Source organism: Choloepus didactylus, chromosome 13 (genome assembly GCF_015220235.1).
Source record: "Choloepus didactylus isolate mChoDid1 chromosome 13, mChoDid1.pri, whole genome shotgun sequence".
NCBI lineage: Eukaryota > Metazoa > Chordata > Mammalia > Pilosa > Megalonychidae > Choloepus > Choloepus didactylus.
In genome coordinates, this window is record NC_051319.1 from 2,537,601 (window position 1) to 2,562,174 (window position 24,574).

Genomic DNA, 24,574 nt, shown 5'->3' on the forward strand with positions numbered 1-24,574 from the left:
AACCAAATGTAATCGCTGGCATCCTTTGAGGAAAATATTATACATATACTTTAATATTCATTGTAGGAAAAAGAGCACAATAAAGAACCAGATTCAAGTGTGGGCAAAGAAGTAGATGACAAAGATGCTCCAAGGACTGAGGAGAACAAAGTACAGCAGAATGGGAATTGCCAGCCAAATGAAGAAAATCTTTCTGCTAAAACAGAAGCAGTATAGGACAGACAAATGCACCTGTAATCTCAACGCTGGAATAAAATCCAAAGCTCTGAATTCTCTCAACAAGATGTAAACTCTGAAGAAATTCGGTTGAACATATAGGTCTAACAGCTTTTCCAGTTGTTAGGTGACTTTGTGGCCATCTTGTTACTGCATAAGAAAGTAAAGCATGGACATCATAAGAATAACAGATGTTACTCAGACTCCTCATCATCTAAAATCTGTGTGTTTCCATGGTGGCTGACACACTTGTCATGTGGTTTGTTAGTGTTTGCCAAGAACCATTGCAAATAAATGGAACATCAAAGATCCAAATTTGTACTATCCATCAAGACTGAAGATAAGCATTGGAGGCTCTTTTTAAAAACGCTAGTAATTGAATTTTGTATTGTTTTACCTTTTTTTTTTTTATTTTCTATATATACAGTTTGATGATGTGTTCAAAATCAGTGCAAATACATATAAACATCCTTGTAAGTACAAAGTATGTAAGAAGTTTTAACATTTACTTCACAGGATTTACAGTGATGTGTTAAATTCTCACTATTGTGTTTTCTTTTGCTCACTGTTTAGGAAGTGGTTTTTCTTTAAATAGTTTTACAGATTAAAATTGCTTAAATAAGTGGATTACAAAATAACTGACAATGCATGCTACTGTTATATTTAAAAAGGAAGAGCAACTGTGTTGAATACTAATAATAATGTGTTAGTATTCAGTGTTAGAATCATTAGGTCTCCCCACAAAGTGAGCATTTCTTTTTGAACTTTCATGACATTTCCAAGCTTATTATGAATAATATTGCAGTGTGTCTTGTCAACTATAGGTGGCAAAGGTGCCCTTATAAAAAGGAAACTGGGTTTTCAAAATGGGCTATGGGAGCACAAGCTGAAGCTTTAGTGCCTTCTAAAATGTGGTATACTGTTTTCTAGAATTTTATATGTACTAGTCATTCATATGGAATTTAGATGGATATTCCATTTACATCCACAGAGAAGTGTGAAAGTGGTATGTAAGAAGAGCTTCTTACTTAGTTCAACTAATAATTGAGAGGGAATTCCCATTTTCAAGTATGGCTTTAGAGCTTAAAACACAAATGCAGTTTGGGGACCATTAGTTTTATACTGTGATACACTGAAAATGAAGCATGTTTTTATTTTACTTAAATCAAAGGAAGCCCTTTAGTTGTCTATATTAGATGGCCTTAACTATTACCTCTCAATCATCTTCTCATAAATGATGTACAGAAATTATTCCCAAAGGGAGGACTGGGAGTATTCGTGAGGTTATTTGTTAATATGTTTAAGATATGTTTACTTGAGTTTAAAATATAGGTCATCTGTCATTCTTAGGCTCACTTTTTATGGAAAGTATGCAAGTAGTAAAATTACAACATTGCCAGTGTTTTTCCTTAAAATCTAACTCATGGTTTCAGAACTCTTTCCATTGTTAGATTTCCAAAAAAATAATACTTTTTAATTAGTATGTTATTTTAAAAAATCAAGTATAATTATTTTAATGCAACCTAATACAATCAAATTACTGAGTTGCCTTACCTCATGGGAAGAGTTACTTTTATGGATTAAAAAAGTCAAGTAGCATAAGTAACTTGGTTTCAACTTGATTTTTCTTTTAATGTTGAGACTGTTTAAACTAAACTTAAGTGTTTGGAAAATGGGAAGAATTGCCCTTATTGCAAGTAATGAAGCCTGGTTTGATTATGAAGCTGCTTAATCACTCTTCATGTGTTTAGATTGCTGTGTTTTTTTGTGTGTGTGTTTGTTTTTTCCTTTTTGTCACTGTGTACATTAAAATTTTGGAAAATGCTTTACTATGTAAAGTATAGATGGTCATTTTAATTATTCAGCCATGTACGGTTGGCTGGTAAGCAGCTTATTCTGATACAAGAATGCTTGTGTGCTTATGGTAAGATTGTGAAAGTGTGTGTCTTGCATCAACAGCTATTTTATTTATGATTTGTAAGTAGAATAGAGCAAATGTTTGAATCTGTTATTTTTAGTACCATTGCTTTAATAAAGCTAAGTATTTTAGAGGCAAGTATTTGTTTATGCATTTCAAAAAAGCATCGTAGTTTAATCCTACTCTGATTTTAGTTGGCATAGGATGTTTTGACATGGGGTGTGCATGTTTGTGTCGAGTCTATAAAACAATCCTTTAAAATTTGAGTGTTTTCTTGTCCTCTAGACTATTAAATGTTTCTTTTGTTAGTAGTTAACATATTTAGTTTGTTCTTGCTAATGTTTTTCCTGCTGGTGATATTTATTAGCTTTAAAATAATAGTACTAATCTTGAAAGACACTGATTTTTAAAAGTTGGCAATAAATAGGAATACAAGAGATCTGGAAAGTGAAATCAGATTATTACATGGGATTTGACATTCTCTTACATGGGCTTATAGAAATGAAATTTTAGGGTCTAGAGATACTGGTCTCTCTTGTGCGTTCTCTCCTCACTTGAAGAGCTGATGTTTCCTGTTGTTCATTATTTTCTTTCAAGGTATTTTGTTTTACTTAATAACTTTTTTTTCCATCCCAGGTAGGTGTTGTCAGGGAAACTTGAGGTAAAGTCACAAAGAGCCATTTTACACTTAATACCTTCTGTAAATTATCTTTTTTAGCTTTACTATGCAGAGAGTACACTTATTCCTTACAGTTGTTTTCATTACTCTAGTCCACTTGTGTTGATACTGTGGTTTTTACTGTTCATCAGTGCACACTGAACTGGTAATATAAAGTGGTCCTTCATAAGCTATCCAGTCATGTGTGACAAGTCTTATAAATCCTTAATTTCTGCAACTGCATTCTTAGTTATGATTTTTCACCTAATCTGATTACAATTGCAAACACTAGTCAGCTTGTGGTGTTCTGTGTTTAGAATTCTTTTATTGAAGAGGCTTAATATGTACTATGTTGGTCTTTAAAAGTGTCAGAGGCCTAAATTTTAATGTAAAAATTAAGATTGTCATTTATATTCAAAGTTTTTTTTTTTTGGGGGGGGGGTCCAAAGAATCATTTCTGTTGCTAATTTTCAGGACCCTCAGTCTTTCTCATATATATATATTGCTATATTTATCTTAAAACTAAAAAAAAAAAAAAGAATCTTGAGCCAAACCTGCTCTCAACTGAAGATATTTAAATTTATGGGTTACATGTTTAGTAATCTCATTTAAAAGTTTTCTTTCACTATTATAGAATTTGATTTTGACTTAAATCTGTGTTTAATTAGCAATTATAATGAATCCTTTTGCAGGATGCATTGAATAACTTTTAACGTTTCAATGAATCATTTATTTTCTTTAAAGGATAGTATCTGATTTTATAGGGTGGGTTCTGAAGTAGAGCCATTCCCACAAAGTAAAACAATTACAATGACCATACATGTTCCTTATGTATTTAAATATTTTTATTTTCACTACCTAATACTTAATATTTTCTCATGTTTATTTACTAATGTAATATTCACTTAAAATTGTTTATTTTCAAATTTCAAACATTAGTGCTCTTAATGGGCTAAATTATATTTCGAGAAACAGGAAATTAGTTATAAGTGTAATAAAATAATCTAAAATAAAGTTGACTTCCATATTTAATCTTGGGCTTATGGGTGAGTTTCTTTATTTTAATACACTTATTGGCAATTCTGCCTAAAGACTGATAATTTATTTATGATTTAGTCAGGTTGGATTTAGTAACTAACAACTAGATCTCTTTCCATTCTGTCCTAAGGTATTTTTGTAGTTTTCTAAGAATTAATTTTACAATTATTAGTTTATATCTGATATAACATTTCTTCTGGATATGTCAATTTTAAAAATAACTTTTAGTCTGTTGCCCAATTTCCTTTTAAACTTTTTATTTCGAAATACTTTCAAACTTCCAGGACAGTTACAAAAATAATAGAAACTCCAACATACCTCTCTAGCCCCCACATACCCAGGTCCACCGATTTTAATATTTTGCCACGTTTGCCCTGTCATTCTACCTGCCTACCTATCTATCCATTTTCTGAACATATGAGTGTAGGGTGTATGTATCATGCTCCTTAAATACATAATACTGTTTTGTACATTTCTTAAAAACAAAGATATTCGCTTATGTAATCATTGTAATTAAGTTACCAAGTTCAAGAAATTTAAATAAGGCCTACACTGTATTCCATTTTTTTCCTATGTCCCATTAATAATTTTTTTATCTTCATTTTATTGAGATATATTCACATACCCATTAATAATCTTTTGAGCCTTATCTCCTCCCTTGCTAGAGCCCATCTAAGCTCATGTATTTCATTTAATTGTCATCGTCTCTAGTTGCTCTTTTTGGGTATAGGGTATATGCTGTCTCAACCACTCCCAAGCATACCATTGAATGGGATTAAGCATGTTTACATATTGCGGTACAGTCACCACCTTCCATTACTAAAACTTGACCACCTCCTCAAACAAACCCTATACTCTTTATACATTAACTCCTCATTTTCTCTACTCCCTGCCTCTGACAGCTGGCACTGTATAATTTCTGTTTCTCTGAGCTTGCATATTCTCCGATATTTTGTCATTTACATGTTTTTTTTTAATTTAAAAATTATCAAAAAACATTTCCAAACAAAACATTTCCATGGTATTTAAATTTAACATTCCAAAGCTCTAAGAATCTCATTTGCTTTAATACCAATTTAACTTCAATAGTATATACAAACTATGTTCCTGTACCGCCCAGCCCTCTCACTTTTATGTACCTCTCATCAGTATTTAGATATTTATACATTATGAGTTGTAACATTATGCATTTTCCTACTTCCTGTAGGAAGTAAAGAGTTGAGTTAGAAACCAGAAGTACAATAGTGCTGGCATTCATATTTACCCATGTTGTTACCATCCCTGGAGATCCTCATTTCTTGATGTGGCTTTAGTCAATTGTCTAGCGTCCTTTCCTTTCAGCCTGCAGAACTCCCTTTAGCATCTCTTGTAGGGCTAGTCTAGTGGTGATGAGCTCTCAGGTTCTGTTTATCTGGGAATGTCTTAATTCATCCCTCACTTTTGAAAGACAGTCTAGCCAGATAAAGAACTCTTGGTTGGCAATTTTTTCACTTTTCAGCACTTTAAAATGTCATCTCACTGCCTTCTTGCCCCATGGTTTCTGATGAGAAATCGGCATTTAATCTTATTGAGGATCCCTTGTACATGACATGTTGCTTTTCTTTCAACTTTCAGAATTCTTTATCTTTGGCATTGAACAGTTTGATTCTACTATGCTATGGTGTGGGTCTGTTTGAATTTATCCTGTTTGGGGTTCTTTGAGACTCTTGGATGTATCCATGTCTCGTTAAATTTGGGAAGTTTTCAGCCATTATTTCCTTTAATAGTGTCACGCCCACAATGTGTATATTGGTATGCTTGATGGTGTACCACAGGTTACTCTGGTTCTGTTCACTTTCCATTCTTTACTCTTTTTACTCCTCAGACTGGGTTTCAGTTGTCTTCAGAGTTCTCTGATTGTATATTCTGCCAGTTCCATCTGCTGTTGGGAACTTTTAATTTCTGTTACTGTATTCTAAAGCTCTTGTTTGGCTCCTTTTCATAATTTCCATCTCTCTATTGATATTCTCTTTGTGTTTATCATTTTCCTGATTTCCTTTAGTTCTTTGTTCATGGTTTTCCTTTAGGTCTTTGAGCATATATAGGACCATTTTTTAAAAGTCTTTGTCAAGTATGTCATTGATGGTTTCTAATGCTTTTATCTCCTTTGCCTGGGCCATTGCTTCCTTTTTCCTTGTATGTTTTGTAACCTTTTGTTGAAACCTGGAAATTTTGATATTTTAATGTCTAACCACTGGAATTTAGTCACTGAGGCATCTGTTTCTAAGCTTGTATCCAGCTAGTATTATAACAGAACTTTTCCTTGATTACTGGGAGCTAATGGAAAAAAAAAGAAGAAAACGCCTTTGTCTGTCTTTGCTGATTAACCTGTGTAGGTGCTCTCTTTTAGGGTTTATCCATACACTAAGTTTAGAGAATACTCCCAGCCAAAGTGTAGGGGCTCCTCTGATTTTTCTGCATATGTATCTTGTCTTGGCATGTGTTTATGGCCTTAGGAGTTCCCCCATTTATATAGTTTCAAATGTCCCATCTTCCCTAGGGCACAGTTTCCTCACGGTCCTGGGCACAGCATTATGTGTCCTGCAGCCAGTGATCCCTTACTCCATATAGCATGACCACCTTCTCATGGTGTTCTGAGGGAGAGTTCCTTGAGTTGACTTCTACACACAGGGCTATATCTGCGACAGTGAGTCCTTCAGGCCACCACCAGACAGACTGGGCCAGACATACATCCTCCCAGTGTGTGCCCAAGGTTTACTCTGGTCTCTTCAGGGGTCCACACTTGGAATGCAGGCTGGCTGTGCACCACGCTGGTGAGGGGTTCAGGAGGGGCCAGCCAGACCACCATGGGATCCTACCATTTTTTTTAATTTATTTTGAAATAAATTCAAAGTTATAGGAACAGTTGCAAAAACAATACAAACCCCATACACAGAACTCCAGCATTCCCTGACCCCCCTCCCCTGATACCCCGATCCACTAACTTTAACATGTCACATCGCTATTTCTTTCCCTCCCTCCCTCACTCCCTCTCTTCCTCTCTCCCTATCTATCATCCATCATCTATTGCTCTGTCTTCTGAACATGAGAGCTAGCTGCACACATCCTTGAACAAACCCTGTAATTCACATATACAATTCCTATGAACAAGAACATTCTTTTATGCACTCCCGTTAAGTGCAGCTAAGAAGTACAAAAGATTCAACAATAATACAAAGCTTACATTCTGTATTTCCTTTTCCTTATGTCTCAACTGTGTCCCTTTGAGCCTCCTGTCCTCCATCCTCAGATCCCGTCCAGGGTCATCCTTGGCATTCAATTGTCATCTATTTAGACTGTATTTTTTTTTTTCCTCCATTGTGGAAACACATATACAGCCTAAATCTTCCCATTTCACCCCCTCCCTGGCCTTCCATTAGTGAGACTAATCACATTTAGAATGTTGTAATGCTATCACCTTCCCACCATCCATTACTAGAAATTTCCCTTCACCTCAAACAGCAACCCTACACTCGTTTCTTAACTCCCCATTGCCCCTTCCCCCATTTCTCTTAACCCATACTCTGCTTTTCATCTCTATGGTCATATTCTCTGATAATTTCTTTGTGTTTACTGTGGGGCTTAAATTCTTAAATCCATATCAATCTTGTTTTTCTTTGATACCAACTTAATTTCAGTAGGATACATAAACTATGTACCTATACTCCTCCATTCCCCCACCTTTATATAGTTCTTGTCAAAACTTACATATTTTACATTGAGTCAAAACCACTGATTTGTCATTAGTTTGTGTATTTTATGTCATGTAGGAAGTAAATAGTGGAGTTACAATTCAAAAATTATTGACTTCTATTTGTATTCCATTGTGATCACAGATTGTGCTTTGAATATGTTCAGTTTTGTTTTGTTTTGTTTTGTTTTTTAATGAGGCTTGTTTTATGTCCCAGCATATGGTCCATTCTGGAGAAAGATCTGTGATCACTAGAGAAAAATGAGTGTCCTGGTGATCTGGGATGTAAGGTTCTATATATGTCTGTTAAAATTCTCTATATCTCTTTCTCCTTTCTTTGTTTCTCTGTTGGTAGGGCTCCCTTTAGAATCTGAAGTAGGGCAGGTCTTTTATTGGCAAACTCTCTCAGCATTTGTTTGGCTGTGAAAAATTTAAGCTCTCCCTCAAATTTGAAGGAGAGTTTTGCCGGGTAAAGTATTCTTGGTTGGAAATTTTTCTCTCTCAGAATTTTAAATATGTCATGCCACTGCCTTCTTGCCTCCATGGTGGCCGCTGAGTAGTCACTACTTAGTCTTATGTTGTTTCCTTTGTATGTGGTGAATTGCTTTCCCCTTGCTGCTTTCAGAACTTGCTCCTTCTCTTCAGTATTTGAGAGTCTGATCAGAATATGTCTCGGAGTGTGTTTATTTGGATTTGTTCTATTTGGAGTTCACTGGGCATTTATGCTTTGCGTATTTATATTGTGTAGAAGGTTTGGGAATTTTACCCCAACAATTTCTTTGAATACTCTTTCTAGACCTTTACCCTTCTCTTCCCCTTCTGGGACACCAATGAGTCTTAAATTTGGACGTTTTATCTGTCATATCCCTGAGATCCTTTTCAATGTTTTCTATTTTTTTTCTCCATTCTTTCTTTTGTTCTTTCATTTTATGTTCTGTGGACCTCTAGGACACTGAGTCGTTGTTCACCGTCCTCTAATCTTGTATTATGAGTATCCAGAGTCTTTTTAATTTGGCCAGCAATTTCTTTTATTTCCATAAGATCTTCTGTTTTTTTATTTACTCTTGCAATTTCTTCTTTATGCTCTTCTAGGGTCTTCTTTATGTTCCTTTTATCCTGTTCCATGGTCTTCTTCATGTCTTTTATATCCTGTGCCATGTTTTTGTTCCTCAATTGTGATTGTTTCATTAATTGTGCCAAGTACTGTGTCTCTTCTGATATTTTGATTTGGGTGTTTGTGATCGGGTTCTCCATATCGTCTGGTTTTATCATATGTATTAAGATTTTCTGTTGTTTTGGCCTCTTGGCATTTGCTTTGCTTGAAAGGGTTCTTTCAAGTTGTAAAAAAAAAGTTACCAATGTAATTTTTCAGAAATGCAAGTTGGTGGCGTACACTTTCTCCAACTAACCAGCAGATGGCGTCTGCGAGTCACCTATACCCCTCAAGTCAGTTCTGCCCAACTCTGTGGTGTGTGGGGAAATGATTTTTTGTGGGGTTCAGTTGGTCAACTCAGTTTGGGTTTGTTGTTGAAGCTGTCTGCCCTGAATGTGGTACATGTGTCTGGGTGGTCAGGGAGGCAGGGTCACTTTAATATTCAAACCTCCCAGGTGTTCTCGGAGATTCAAGGCTGTTGCAAGAGTCTAAGCCTTCATTTCAGTTTTGCCCCAGATTTTCTCTGTTGCTGACCCACAAACCACCGGCATTAACATAGCTTCCCGGGTTTTCCGAGCTGGCCCCCCTTCTCAGCTGTGATCTTTCAGGACCTCTTCTGAGGGAAGGCTGTGCTATGTCACTAGCGCACGTCATCCCTCAAGGGAAGCCCTGGGCCGCCGGGCCGTGCAGGGGCACTCCCAGCCTGATGCAAAGATTAGCCTGTAATTCTTGACTGGTGTAAGATCTGAATGAAAGGCAGGTAGTAGAGCTGGGCCCCACCCCTTTCCTCTTAGAGAAGATAGACGCCCTAGGGGGAGGTCATTAACATTTCAATGGTCTCTCTCTGCCTGTGCCACACTCCTGTCTGGGTCACAGAACTGGGAGCTGAAAATGGCCGAGGCTTTCTCCACTGAGTCAAAAAAGGAATAGAGCTAGTCCGAGGCGACCCTCCAGCTCTCCAAAGTCAGTCATCACCCAAAGCCTCTGTCTACTTGTTGGGGATTCGTATCTCGTAGTGAGCAGTTCACACTCACTAATTAAAACCCCAGTTGGAGCTCAGCTGAGCTATATTTGCTTGCTGGGAGAAAGCTGCTCTCTGGCACCACAAGGCTTTGTAGCTCGGGCTGTGGGGGAGGGGTCTCCCAAATTGGAGCTGCAGTTTTTACTTACAGATTTTATGCGGTGATGTCGGCCATTCCTCCCAGTTCGGGTTGGTGTATGATGAGTGGACGGTCACGTTTGTCCCCCTGCAGTTATTCCGGATTATTTACTAGTTGTTTCTGGTTTTTTTTAGTTGTTCCTGGGGGACTACTTATCTTCCACTCCTCTCTATGCTGCCTTCTTAGATCCTCTCCCTACCACTATTAAGTGGCCTTTTCTTTGATTCAGTTCTCACTCTTACTGCAATCCTTTAACTGTTTTCAGGAGCTTTGAGAAAGATGTTTTTGCCAGTTTCTGCTGGTTGTTCAAAGCTTCTGTGGGGGGACGGAGCTCTGAAGTATCTCACTCTGCCATCTTGAATGGGATGGAGGCCTGTTACCTGATTTTTTTAAAATGCAGTGTTATTGAGATAAACTATATAATCCATCCAAAGTATCCAATCAGTGGCTCACAGTATCATATAACTGCATTCATTGCCACAATTTTCAAACATTTTCACCACTCCAAAATCTGTAATATAAACACCCCAACAATCCCATACCTCTTATCCCCCTCTATTATTTATATTTTTTGTCATTATTTTATTACTTATCTGCCCATACACTGGTTAAAGGGAATGTTGGTCACCAGGTTTTACTATCACTTAATAAAAGCTATATAGTTACACAATTATCATTAAGAATCAAGTCTTCTGGATAACCATTTAACAGATTCAGGTATTTCCTTCTAGCTATTCTAATACACCAGAAACCAAAAAGTAATATCAATATAATGTGTAAGAATAACTCTAGATTGACCTCTCGACTATTTGAGACCACTCAACCACCGAAGCCTTACTGTGATTCATCCCTTTTCACCCTTTGGTCAAGATGACATTCTCAATCTCACAATGCCAGGGCCAGGCTCATCCCCAGGAGTCCTGTCCCCCATGCCAGGGAGACCTGTACCCCTGGGGGAGATGTCCCACATAGGGGGGAGGGCAGCGAGTTCACTCACAGAGTTGGCCGAGAGAAAGATGTTGCCTGAGTTTTAAATTTACCTTAAATTTAAAAATTTAAATTTTTATTTAAATTTATCCAGTTAACATTTTAATTTTGAAAGTTGCCAACTTTGGGGATATTTCATATATTTTACTTCAAAGACTTATTTTCTCTGGGAATGGAATGGAATAATCCCATCATTCTTAATTATTTGCTAGACAGGTGATTTCTTAATGATGAATGTAAATTCAAACTCTTGAAAATCATCCTGAAGGAATTAGAATTGAAGAGATTGATTTTTACCTGTTTAAGGGTACTGGTTTCAGCAAACTGTTGGGGAATAACCCAAAGAATTCCCTGATGTCCACAAAAGATTAAATTTGAGTATGCTGTGTAGCTGTATAGATAGTTTAATAGTTAAATAAAAACCTTCTTAGAGGTATTTTTCCATTTCATCTTCTTTGTTGGCTTATTAGCTATAGTTCTTTTTTATTTTTAGTGGTTTTAAGGTTTATTGTGTATATACTTAATTTATTACAGTTTGTCAAATAATATTAAACCACTTCATGTATAGTACAACAAATGCACAATAATAATCTTTCATTTTCCCACCCCTGGCTTTGTGCTATTTTTCTCATACATTTTACTTATACATGTGTTAAAGTCCCCACAATATTTTATTTTTGGTTCGAATAGTCAACTATCTTTTTTGTTGTTGTTTAACTTATATTATGAATGACATGAAACACATAAAAGAAAATGTGAAATATATATGTCAGTTTAAATAATAATGATAATAAGCCAGGGAACATCCAGATATCAAACAAGCAAAGTAAGCAATAGGACATTACAAAACTTTTGACATTCCCTGCCCCAATTGTACTTGACTCCCCCCACCAACAGGTAGTCATTCATTCTGAAAGTTATCATTTCTTTGCCTTTTTTAATCATTTAAACACATCATGTATGTAACTCTAAATAGCATACTGTTCAATTTTACATGTTTTTTTTCACATTTTTGTTTTTTTATTATCCAAATTTCATAATAGTACATTATACAGGGCACTGTCCCCTTGATATATGCAAATAAACCTTGAGTTCCAATTGTTTTAGTCAACTATCTTTTTTTTTTTTTTTTGGCTTTTATAAAAAGGGGGTTTATTTGGCTATACAGTTACAGTCTTTTTTTTTTATCTTCATTTTATTGAGATATATTCACATACCACACAGTCATACAAAACAAATCACACTTTTGATTGTTCACAGTATCATTACATAGTAGTACATTCATCACCTAAATCAATCCCTGACACCTTCATTAGCACACACACAAAAATAACAAGAATAATAATTAGAGTGAAAAAGAGCAATTGAAGTAAAAAAGGACACTGGGTACCTTTGTCTGTTTGTTTCCTTCCCCTATTTTTCTACTCATCCATCCATAAACTAGACAAAGTGGAGGGTGGTCCTTATGGCTTTCCCAATCCCATTGTCACCCCTCATAAGCTACATTTTTATACAACTGTCTTCAAGATTCACGGGTTCTGGGTTGTAGTTTGATAGTTTCAGGTAACCACCACCAGCTACCCCAATTCTTTAGAACCTAAAAAGGGTTGTCTAAAGTGTGCGTAAGAGTGCCCACCAGAGTGACCTCTCGGCTCGTTTTGGAATCTCTCTGCTACTGAAGCTTATTTCATTTCCTTTCACATCCCCCTTTTGGTCAAGAAGATGTTCTCCGTCCCACGATGCCATGTCTACATTCCTCCCCGGGAGTCATATTCCACGTTGCCAGGGAGATTCACTCCCCTGGGTGTCTGATCCCACGTAGGGGGGAGGGCAGTGATTTCACCTTTCAAGTTGGCTTAGCTAGAGAGAGAGGGTCACATCTGAGCAACAAAGAGGCATTCGGGAAGAGGCTATTAGGCACAATTATAGGGAGGCCTAGCCTCTCCTTTGCAGCAACCGTCTTCCCAAGGGTAAAACCTATGGTAGAGGGCTCAACCCATCAAACCACCAGTCCCCTATGTCTGTGGTCATGTTAGCAACCATCGAGGTGGGGTAGGCAAATACCCCTGCATTCTCCACAGGCTCCTCAAGGGGGCACTACATCTTTTTTTTCTTGTTTTTCTTTTTTTTTTTTTAACTTTCCCTTCTTTTTTTTTTTTATCTTCATTTTATTGAGATATAGTCACATACCACGCAGTCATACAAAACAAATCGTACTTTCGATTGTTTACAGTACCATTACATAGTTGTACATTCATCACCTAAATCAATCCCTGACACCTTCATTAGCACACACACAAAAATAACAAGAATAATAATCAGAGTGAAAAAGAGCAATTGAAGTAAAAAAGAACACTGGGTACCTTTGTCTGTTTGTTTGTTTCCTTCCCCTATTTTTCTACTCATCCATCCATAAACTAGACAAAGTGAAGTGTGGTCCTTATGGCTTTCCCAATCCCATTGTCACCCCTCATAAGCTACATTTTTATACAACTGTCTTCGAGATTCATGGGTTCTGGGTTGTAGTTTGATAGTTTCAGGTATCCACCACCAGCTACCCCAATTCTTTGGAACCTAAAAAGGGTTGTCTAAAGTGTGCGTAAGAGTGCCCACCAGAGTGACCTCTCGGCTCCTTTTGGAATCTCTCTGCCACTGAAGCTTATTTCATTCCCTTTCACATCCCCCTTTTGGTCAAGCAGATGTTCTCCGTCCCATGATGCCGAGTCTACATTCCTCCCCGGGTGTCATATTCCACGTTGCCAGGGAGATTCACTCCCCTGGGTGTCTGATCCCACGTAGGGGGGACAGCAGTGATTTCACCTTTCAAGTTGGCTTAGCCAGAGAGAGAGGGCCACATCTGAGCAACAAAGAGGCATTCGGGAGGAGGCTCTTAGGCACAACCATAGGGAGGCCTAGCCTCTCCTTTGCAGCAACCGTCTTCCCAAGGGTAAAACTTATGGTAGAGGGCTCAACCCATCAAACCACCAGTCCTCTATATCTGTGGTCATGTTAGCAACCATCGAGGTTGGGTAGGTGAATACCCCTGCATTCTCCACAGGCTCCTCAAGGGGGCACTACATCTTTTTTTTTTCCTTGTTTTTCTTTTTTTTTTCTTAACTTTTGTTTCTTTTTTAAATCAACTGTATGAAAAAAAAGTTAAAAAGAAAACAAACGTACAATAAAAGAACATTTCAAAGAGACCATAACAATGGAGTAAGAAAAAGACAACTAACCTAAGATAACTGCTTAACTTCCAACATGTTCCTACTTTACCCTAAGAAAGTTACCTAATATAGCAACATTTCTGTGAACTTGTTCCTACTATATCCATCAGAAATTAACAGACCATAGTCATTCCTGGGCATTCCCAGAACGTTAAATAGCTTATCTGTTCTTCTTGGATTATTGTTCCCCCTTCCTTAATTGCTCTCTATTGCTAGTTCCCCTACATTCTACATTATAAACCATTTGTTTTACATTTTTCAAAGTTCACATTAGTGGTAGCATATAATATTTCTCTTTTTGTGCCTGGCTTATTTCACTCAGCATTATGTCTTCAAGGTTCATCCATGTTGTCATATGTTTCACAAGATCGTTTCTTCTTACTGCCGCGTAGTATTCCATCGTTTGTATATACCACATTTTATTTATCCACTCATCTGTTGAAGGACATTTGGGTTGTTTCCATCTCTTGGCAATTGTGAATAATGCTGCTATGAACATTGGCATGCAGATATCTGTTCGTGTCACTGCTTTCCGACCTTCCGGGTATATACCGAGAAGTGCAATCACTGGATCGAATGGTAAATCTATATCTAGTTTTCTAAGAAACTGCCAGACTGACTTCCAGAGTGGCTGAACCATTATACAGTCCCACCAACAATGAATAAGAGTTCCAATTTCTCCACATCCCCTCCAGCATTTGTAGTTTCCTGCTTGTTTAATGGCAGCCATTCTAATCGGTGTTAGATGGTATCTCATTGTGGTCTTAATTTGCATCTCTCTAATAGCTAGTGAAGCTGAACATTTTTTCATGTGTTTCTTGGCCATTTGTATTTCCTCTTCAGAGAACTGTCTTTTCATACCTTTTGCCCATTTTATAATTGGGCTGTCTGTACTATTGTCATTGAGTTGTAGGATTTCTTTATCTATGCAAGATATCAGTCTTTTGTCAGATACATGGTTTCCAAAAATTTTTTCCCATTGAGTTGGCTGCCTCTTTACCTTTTTGAGAAATTCCGTTGAGGTGCAGAAACTTCTAAGCTTGAGGAGTTCCCATTTATCTATTTTTTCTTTTGTTGCTTGTGCTTTGGGTGTAAAGTCTAGGAAGTGGCCGCCTAATACAAGGTCTTGAAGATGTTTTCCTACATTATCTTCTAGGAGTTTTATGGTACTTTCTTTGATATTGAGATCTTTGGTCCATTTTGAGTTAATTTTTGTGTAGCGTGTGATGTAGGGGTCCTCTTTCATTCTTTTGGATATGGATATCCAACTCTCCCAGCCCCATTTGTTGAAAAGACCATTATGACTCAGTTCAGTGACTTTGGGGGCCTTATCAAGGATCAGTCGGCCATAGATCTGAGGGTCTATCTCTGAATTCTCAATTCGATTCCATTGATTTATATGTCTATCTTTGTGCCAGTACCATGCTGTTTTGGCAACTGTGGCTTTATAATAAGCTTCAAAGTCAGGGAGTGTAAGTCCTCCCACTTCGTTTTTCTTTTTTAGAGTGTCTTTAGCAATTCGAGGCATCTTCCCTTTCCAAATAAATTTGATAACTAGCTTTTCCAAGTCTGCAAAGTAGGTTGTTGGAATTTTGATTGGGATTGCATTGAATCTGTAGATGAGTTTGGGTAGAATTGACACCTTAATGACATTTAGCCTTCCTATCCATGAACATGGAATATTTTTCCATCTTTTAAGGTCCCCTTCTATTTCTTTTAGTAGAATTATGTAGTTTTCTTTGTATAGGTCTTTTACATCTTTGGTTAAGTTTATTCCTAGGTACTTGATTTTTTTAGTTGCTATTGAAAATGGTATCTTTTTCTTGAGTGTCTCTTCAGTTTGTTCATTTCTAGCATATAGAAACATTACTGACTTATGTGCATTAATCTTGTATCCCGCTACTTTGCTAAATTTGTTTATTAGCTCTAGTAGTTGTATCGTCGATTTCTCATGGTTTTCTAGATATAAGATCATATCATCTGCCAACAAGGACAGTTTTACTTCTTCTTTTCCAATTTGGATGCCTTTTATTTCTTTGTCTTGCCGGATTGCCCTGGCTAGCACTTGCAGCACAATGTTGAATAACAGTGGTTACAGCGGGCATCCTTGTCTTGTTCCTGATCTTAGAGGAAAGGCTTTCAATCTCTCACCATTGAGTACTATGCTGGCTGTGGGTTTTTCATACATGCTCTTTATCATGTTGAGGAAGTTTCCTTCAATTCCTACCTTTTGAAGTGTTTTTATCAAAAACGGATGTTGGATTTTGTCAAATGCTTTTTCAGCATCTATTGAGATGATCAATTGATTTTTTCCCTTTTGACTTGTTAATGTGTTGTAATACATTGATTGATTTTCTTATGTTGAACCATCCTTGCATGCCTGGAATGAACCCCACTTGGTCATGGTGTATGATTTTTTTAATGTGTCTTTGGATTCGATTTGCAAGTATTTTGTTGAGGATTTTTGCATCTATATTCATTAGGGAGATTGGCCGGTAGTTTTTCCTTTTTTGTAACATCTTTGCCTGGTTTTGGTATTAGATTGATGTTAGCTTCATAAAATGAGTTAGGTAGTGTTCCATTTTCTTCAATGTTTTGAAAGAGTTTGAGTAAGATTGGTGTCAGTTCTTTCTGGAAAGTTTGGTAGAATTCCCCTGTGAAGCCATCTGGCCCTGGGCATTTATTTGTGGGAAGATTTTTGATGACTGATTGGATCTCTTTGCTTATGATGGGTTGGTTGAGGTCTTCTATTTCTTCTCTCTTCAGTCTAGGTTGTTCATATGTTTCCAGGAAATTGTCCATTTCCTCTATATTATCCAGTTTGTTGCCATACAGTTGTTCATAGTATCCTCTTATAATTTTTTTAATTTCTTCAGGATCTGCAGTTATGTCACCTTTTTCATTCATTATTTTGTTTATATGGGTCTTCTCTCTTTTTGATTTTGTCAGTCTAGCTAGGGGCTTGTCAATCTTGTTGATCTTCTCAAAGAACCAACTTTTGGTGATATTTATCCTCTCTATTGTTTTTTTGTTCTCTATGTTATTTATTTCTGCTTTAATCCTTGTTATTTCTTTTCTTGTACTTGGTTTAGGATTGGTTTGCTGTTCATTTTCTAGCTTCTTCAGTTGATCCATTAGTTCTTTGATTTTGGCTCTTTCTTCCTTTTTAATATATGTGTTTAGTGCTATAAATTTCCCCCTTAGCACTGCTTTTGCTGCATCCCATAGGTTTTGGTATGTTGTGTTCTCATTTTCATTCGTCTCTATATATTTAGCAATTTCTCTTGCTATTTCTTCTTTAACCCACTGATTGTTTAGGAGTGTGTTGTTTAACCTCCAGGTATTTGTGAATTTTCTAAGTCTCTGATGGTTATTGACTTCTAATTGTATTCCATTGTGGTCAGAGAATGTGCTTTGAATAATTTCAATCTTTTTAAATTTATTGAGGCTTGTTTTATGTCCAAGCATATGATCTATTCTGGAGAAAGTTCCATGAGCACTAGAAAAGTATGTGTATCCTGGTGATTTGGGATGTAATGTTCTGTATATGTCTGTTAAATCTAATTCATTTATCAGATTGTTTAGGTTTTCTATTTCCTTCTTGGTGTTCTGTCTTGCTGATCTATCTATAGGAGAGAGTGATGTGTTGAAGTCTCCCACAATTATTGTGGAAACATCAATTGCTTCCTTTAGTTTTGCCAGTGTTTCTCTCATGTATTTTGTGGCACCTTGATTGGGTGCATAGACATTTACGATTGTTATTTCTTCTTGTTGAATTGCCCCTTTTATTAGTATGTAGTGGCCTTCTTTGTCTCTCAAAACATCCCTGCATTTGAAGTCTATTTTATCTGAGATTAATATTGCTACACCTGCTTTCTTTTGGCTGTAGCTTGCATGAAATATTTTTTTCCATCCTTTCACTTTCAGTTTCTTTGTGTCCCTGTGTCTAAGATGAGTCTCTTGTATGCAACATATTGATGGTTCATTTTTTTTGATCCATTCTGTGAATCTATGTTTTTTAATTGGGGAGTTTAATCCATTTACATTCAACGTTATAACTGTGAAGTCATTTCTTGAATCAGCCATCTTATCCTTTGGTTTATGTTTGTCATATTTTTCCCCTCTGTCTTTTAATATCCTTTATTGTACCCATACCGAATGTCTTTAGTACTGAACCTTTCTCCAAGTCTCTCTGTCCTTTCTTTGTTTCTCTGTCTGTAGGGCTCCCTTGAGTATCTCCAGTAGGGCAGGTCTCTTGTTAGCAAATTCTCTCAGCATTTGTTTGTCTGTGAAAAATTTAAGCTCTCCCTCAAATTTGAAGGAGAGCTTTGCTGGATAAAGTATTCTTGGCTGGAAATTTTTCTCATTCAGAATTTTAAATATATTGTGCCACTGCCTTCTCGCCTCCATGGTGGCTGCTGAGTAGTCACTACTTAGTCTTATGCTGTTTCCTTTGTATGTGGTGAATTGCTTTTCTCTTGCTGCTTTCAGAACTTGCTCTTTCTCTTCCATGTTTGACAGTGTGATCAGTATATGTCTCGGAGTGGGTTTATTTGGATTTATTCTATTTGGAGTTCGCTGAGCATTTATGATTTGTGTATTTTTGTTGTTTAGAAGATTTGGGAAGTTTTCCCCAAGAATTTCTTTGAATACTCTTCCTAGACCTTTACCCTTTTCTTCCCCTTCTGGGACACCAATGAGTCTTATATTCGGATGTTTCATATTATCTATCATATCCCTGAGGTCCATTTCGATTTTTTCAATTTTTTTCCCCATTCTGTCTTTTATGGTTTTATTTTCCATTCTGTCATCTTCTAGGTCACTGATTCGTCATTCAACTTCCTCTAGTCTTGTACTATGAGTGTCCAGAATCTTTTTAATTTGGTCAACAGTTTCTTTAATTTCCGTAAGATCATCCATTTTTTTATTTAGTCTGGCAATGTCTTCTTTATGCTCTTCTAGGGTCTTCTTCATTTCCTTTGTCTCCCGTACTATGGTCTCATTGTTCATCTTTAGTTCTTTGAGTAGCTGCTCTAGGTGCTGTGTCTCTTCTGATTTTTTGATTTGGGTGCTTGGGCTTGGGTTATCCATATCGTCTGGTTTTTTCATATGCTTTATAATTTTCTGTTGTTTTTGGCCTCTTGGCATTTGCTGAACTTGTTAGGGTTCTTTTAGGATTTGTAGACCAATTGAAGTCCTTATCTCTAATTTATCAGATCTACAGCTTCGTGGAGTACACTTTCTCTAACTAACCAGCAGGTGGCGTCCACGAGCCACCTGTTTGCCACAAGCCAGTTCTCCCCTGCTTAGCCTTTTTGGTGAGTGGGGGAGTGAGTCTTGTGGGGTTCAATTGGTGTACCAAGCTTGCGTGTGTACTTGGTGTTGCCTGCCCTGTATATGAGGCGTGTTTCTGGGCAGTCAGGGAGGGGGGGTGGTCCTAACAATCCAATCTCCCTGGTGATCCTGGAGTTTTAAAGCTGCTGCAATAATCTAATCCTTCAGTTCAGTCCTGCCACAGTTTGTCTCTGCCACTGACCCACAAGTCCTTGGTATTGGCGTATGGCTCCTGAGACTTGCAAGTGGGCCCCTCTGCCAGGCTGTGCACTGCGGATCCTCTGTTGAGGAATGACTGTGCTATGTCACAGATGAGTGCCATCCCCCCAGGGCAGTTCTGGGCTGCTGGGCTGTGTAGGGAGGCTCCCAGTCTGCTGAAATGATGAGTGAATGGGGCTTTGTTAATTCACACTGCTCCACCTTCCCAACTCTGGGACAATCAGCTGAGGTTGCAGGGAAGGCTAATGTCCACACCCAGTTTTGTGGTGTGTGCCTGTTATTTGAAGCACTTCCGTCACCCTGGGTTGTCTGAGGCAGCTCTGGGCTATGGGGCTGGTGATGGGCAGGAGTGTTTCCTGTCCACCAGGATGATGGCTGTGAGTGGATACCCCCCTTTTCTTGGGAAGTTGTGGTGTTTAGTGAATTTTCTCAGCCACTGGATTATTGCCTTTTGTCTCAGAGCTCTCTTAGTTCTGCTCTTGACTTGACCTGCCCAAATTGCAAGTCTTTGAAGCCTTCTGTATTGGGCTTCTTAGAGTACTTGTTTTAGAAAAAGAAAAAAGGATTAAAAAGAAAAAAAGGGGGCCCTCCTCAGAGATCTAATGGGTTATTGAAATGCTAAGAGACAAAGCAACCAGGTCCATTAAAGAAAGGTCCACAGGGCAGAGAGATCAGCTTTTCTTTGGGATTTGCATATGCGCCTCAGGGCCTGAGCTCTGCCCTTCCCCTTTCTATGTTCACCAGAACTCCAAAAATCCTCCGCTTTTATTTTTGAGTTCGTCTTGCTGTTTTTTTGCTATGCCTGTCTCCTCTCTGCTGGGCTGGCTGCTCTCAGATTCTACGGTGTCTGGTCTCAGTCTATCTATGGTTGGAGTTTGGATCAGTAGAATGAGTTTCTGATAAGGGCTGCCACTGCAGTTCTCCCTTCTCCTTCCCAGAGCTGACAGCCCCTCCTGCCACGGGACTTAGCCTGGCAGGGAGGGGCGCGGGTCCCCTGGCCGCAAAAACTTGCAGATTTCGCTGATCTCAGCAGTTCCATGTTTTCATGAGTGTTGTATGAAGTATGCCCAAAGTCAGATTGCTCTGTGGTGTCCAGTCCACGCAGTTCCTGGCTTTCTACCTACTTTCCTGGAGGAGTAACTAAAACATACAGCTCACCAGTCCGCCATCTTGCCCCGCCTCTCTATCATCATTTTTTGATCTGTTTCTGTTAACTGATTTTTCTCTTCAAACTTGCTAATTTTTGTTTGGATGCCAGATATTGTGAATTTTACTTTTTTGAGTGCTGAATGATTTTGTATCCTATGTATGTTCTTGAGCTTTGTTCTGTGGCACAGTTATTTGAAACAGTTTCTTTCAAAGTTTGATTTTAAGTTTTATTAGGGAGGACCAGATCAGCCTTTCATCTAGGGCTAATTTTACCCCACTACTGAAGCATTACCTTCCTGAGTATTTAATGCCCTGGGAATTTTCTTTCCTCCTCCAGCCCCTTGATCTCCTCCAACCCAGATCCTGGGAAGACAGACTATTCCTAGCACTGAGTGAGGTTTAGAGATTCTTCCCTCTGATCATTTCAGATGTTTTTTTCCTGGGTCTGAGGTTCCTTCTTCACATGTATATGTTGATCATTACTCAGTTGAAGACACAATGTCCCTCTGCTGATCTTCAGAGCAATCTCTCTGCAGCTTTCTTCTTTCCAGGTTTCTGCCCTGCAATCTCTCTGGCCATTTTGGCCTCACCAGGCAGCCAAGTTTATTTCAACTCAGGAGACCACTGGATTCTGTTTTTGTTCATCCTCTCTCTACTGCCTGGAGAAAGTCTCCAGGCAGTAAGCTGGGGAAATTATAGGGCTCATCTCATTTGTTCATCAGGGATCACTGCTGATAATCTATCTAACTCACTCCAAAAAAAAAAAAAAAAAGGACTATGTAGACACATTGCTAAGGTCCTTCTAGAGCCTTGGAACAGACCAGTGCAAGTGAGGGGTGTTGAAGATTAAACTTTATTAGCTTCACAGTAAATTAGTCTTTGTTTCTTATTTAAGAAAAGAGGAAGGATGAGAGGTAGCGTAATGGAGACTTCAGTCCACCCAGATAGACTGTTCTCCAGTGCAACGTGGTCATTGACAACCACTGAAGAAGTTACAGTATTCATAAGGACTGATCTTAGTATTCATAAGAACTCATTTGCTTAAAGGTTCAGGGAAGCCATTCAGCTGGCAGCCTGGTATAAAAACCCAGACTCTAAATAGGGGGTGACATCATCAACATGGTGATGTAAACAGCTACTGAAAACTTCTCTCCAGAGATTTAATGAAAAAAAAAAAAAGGACAATTCTGAATTATTCAAAATTCTGAAGGAGTATGTAGACTGGAGTAAGACCATGCAAATGCTGAATTAAAGAAAGAGAAGAAATATCAGGTAGGAATTTTCTGTCCCAGACCAGCTTGTGGTCTCCCCTCCCCATCACTCAGTCTCCATGCGGGAAAAGTACAGAAATGGCAGATGGGACCCCTCCCATTGTGGGCACAGATTTTAATATCTCACAGCAGTGAAAAATACCATCACTGTTTGAAGACCTGGTGGACAGGGGAGGCCATTTCAAGGCCCAGATGAGTGAGGGACAAAGAGACTCAGAAAACACAGACAGAGACATGTTTCCAGCCCTGGGTCTGAAAACCCTGTCACCACCCTTGAGGGAAGCAGCAGCCGGGGGTCAGCTCCAAGGCAGATCAGCCTCTGAGGACGAGTAAGTTACCAAACAGTGCCGTCTGCTGGACAGTCCAGAAAGTACAAGGACCCTTTCTTAAGGAACATAGGAACTGGTCTATATGCCCTGAATGGAAACCCAGTCCTGTTTCAGCTGAGAAATAGGGAAGACCCAATGTTAAAGTAGGGACCCAAGACAAACCCAGATCTTGCTAGCCAGTGGAAAACACAGCACCACTGGAAGCCAGCAGATTTGTATTACCACACAAGGTACTTGCTGGGGTGCCCAGTGCCTACCTCCCAAACATGTGGCAGGCCACGGTGGGCTCCTGATTTTGAGGGGAAGACTGCGGAGCAGAGCCAATCTGACAACTAGCCAGGGAGAGAAACAAAGAAAAGATAGAGATCAAAGTCAACCAACAAGAAAATCTTAGGCAAAAGAAAGAAAACAACCTCCAGAATAAACCAATCAAGAAAATCAGTGCCTAGACACCGACAGAAAATCACAAGCCACATCAGGAAATGGGAAGATATGGCACAGTCAAAGGAAGAAACTAACATTTCAACTGAGATTTAGGAGTTGAAACAACTAATTATAGATGTTCAAACAAATATTTTAAATCTGTGAAGTGAGAGAGAATGTGACAAAAGAGATAAAGGATATAAAGAAGACACTGGGTGATCATAAGGAAGAATTCATAAGCTTGAATAAACAAATGGCAACTTATGGGAATGAAAAGCACAATAGAAGAGATGAAAAACACATAGGTGACATACAACAGCAGACTTGGAGAGGCAGAAGAAAGGATCAGTGAGATGGAGGACAGGACACCTGAAATCTTATACACAAAGGAACAGATAGGGAAAAGAATGGAAAAATATGAGCAGGGTCTCAGGGAACTGAAGGACAACATGAAGCACATGAATATACATGTTATAGTTGTCCCAGAAGGAGAAGAGAAAGGAAAAGGGGCAGAAGGAATAGAGGAAATAATCAATGGAAATTTCCCAACTCCTATGAAAGACATCAAATTTAAAGTCCTAGAAACATAGTATACCCCAAACAGAATTGATCCAAATAGACTACTCCAAGACACTTACTAATCAGATTTTCAAATATCAAACACAGAGAATTCTGAAAGCAGCAAGAAAAAAGCAATCCATCACATACAAGGCAAGCTTGATAAGACTAAGTGCAAATCTCAGCAGAAACCATGGAGGTGAGAAGGCAGTGATATGACATATTCAAGATACTGAAAGAGAAAAACTGCCAACCAAGAATCCTGTATCTGGCAAAACTCTCCTTCAAAATGAGGGAGAGTTTAAAATATTTACCAATGAACAGATACTGAGAGAGTTCATGAACAGGAGACCTTCTCTATAGGAAATACTAAAGGGAGTGCTACAGACAAATAGGAAAAGACAGGAGACAGAGGTTTGAAGAAGAGTGTAGAAATGAAGATATCGGAAGACAGAGGGTAGAGATTGGACATTTGATGTTGAAGGAGTATAGAATGTTCCAGAAGATTGATTGTGTAGATCTAGAAATGGATAGCATAGGACTGTGTGATGGTAGCACAGTATTGTAAGTACACTGAAAACGGATGACTGTGAATACGGTTGAAAGAGGAAGTTTAGGGGTCTGTATGACACCGGAAGGAAAGATAGAAGATAAAGATTGGAACTGTATAACTTAGTGAAACTTAGAGTAGTCAATGTGTGTGCTTAAATGTACAAATATAAGAATGGTTTTGCATGAGGGAGCAGCAAGAAGGAATGAAGTTATGATGTATGCAGTGAAGTGAATGGACGATGAGGACAGTAGGTTGAGTGAAATAAACCAAAAATGAAAAGACAAACATTATAATGCCTCACTAATATAGACTATTAACAATGTGTAAACTCTTGAGAATTGAATCTGGGAACATGGGCTATAAAGGAAAGGCTTATTAAAGGTTCCTAGATTGTAAGCTCTTATAGCAGTCACATTTATTCATGATTTGTAACAGTTTTTTCTAAATTTTGAGATTCTGAGCTGTTTATGTGTGACATGGTCAGTCCTTGGAGCTCCAGGTGTCTATGTGGACCTGGGCTCAGAGCCAGAGTTTGGGAGTTGTGTGTCAGCATTTCCCCATTAATCAACTGCTAAAGAGACTGAAAAGGAGATCAGACTTTGATTGGAGATATAAATGAAATGGACTTGGTTGATGTGCCAATTTGAGTGTATT

General features: G+C 38.2%; 1 protein-coding gene across 6 annotated transcripts in view; it reads left to right on the top strand.

Moving 5' to 3' along the window:
- SREK1 (splicing regulatory glutamic acid and lysine rich protein 1) overlaps nucleotides 1–2,571 on the top strand; it is a 46,594-nt gene extending 44,023 nt beyond the window's left edge. For all 6 annotated transcript variants that reach the window (XM_037801250.1, XM_037801249.1, XM_037801251.1 and 3 more), the window contains one exon: nucleotides 67–2,571. In XM_037801250.1, coding sequence (XP_037657178.1) covers nucleotides 67–216 — 150 coding nt within the window. In that variant the 3' untranslated portion in view covers nucleotides 217–2,571. The remainder of the gene's footprint in view (nucleotides 1–66) is intronic.
- The last annotated feature ends 22,003 nt before the right edge of the window (nucleotides 2,572–24,574 follow it).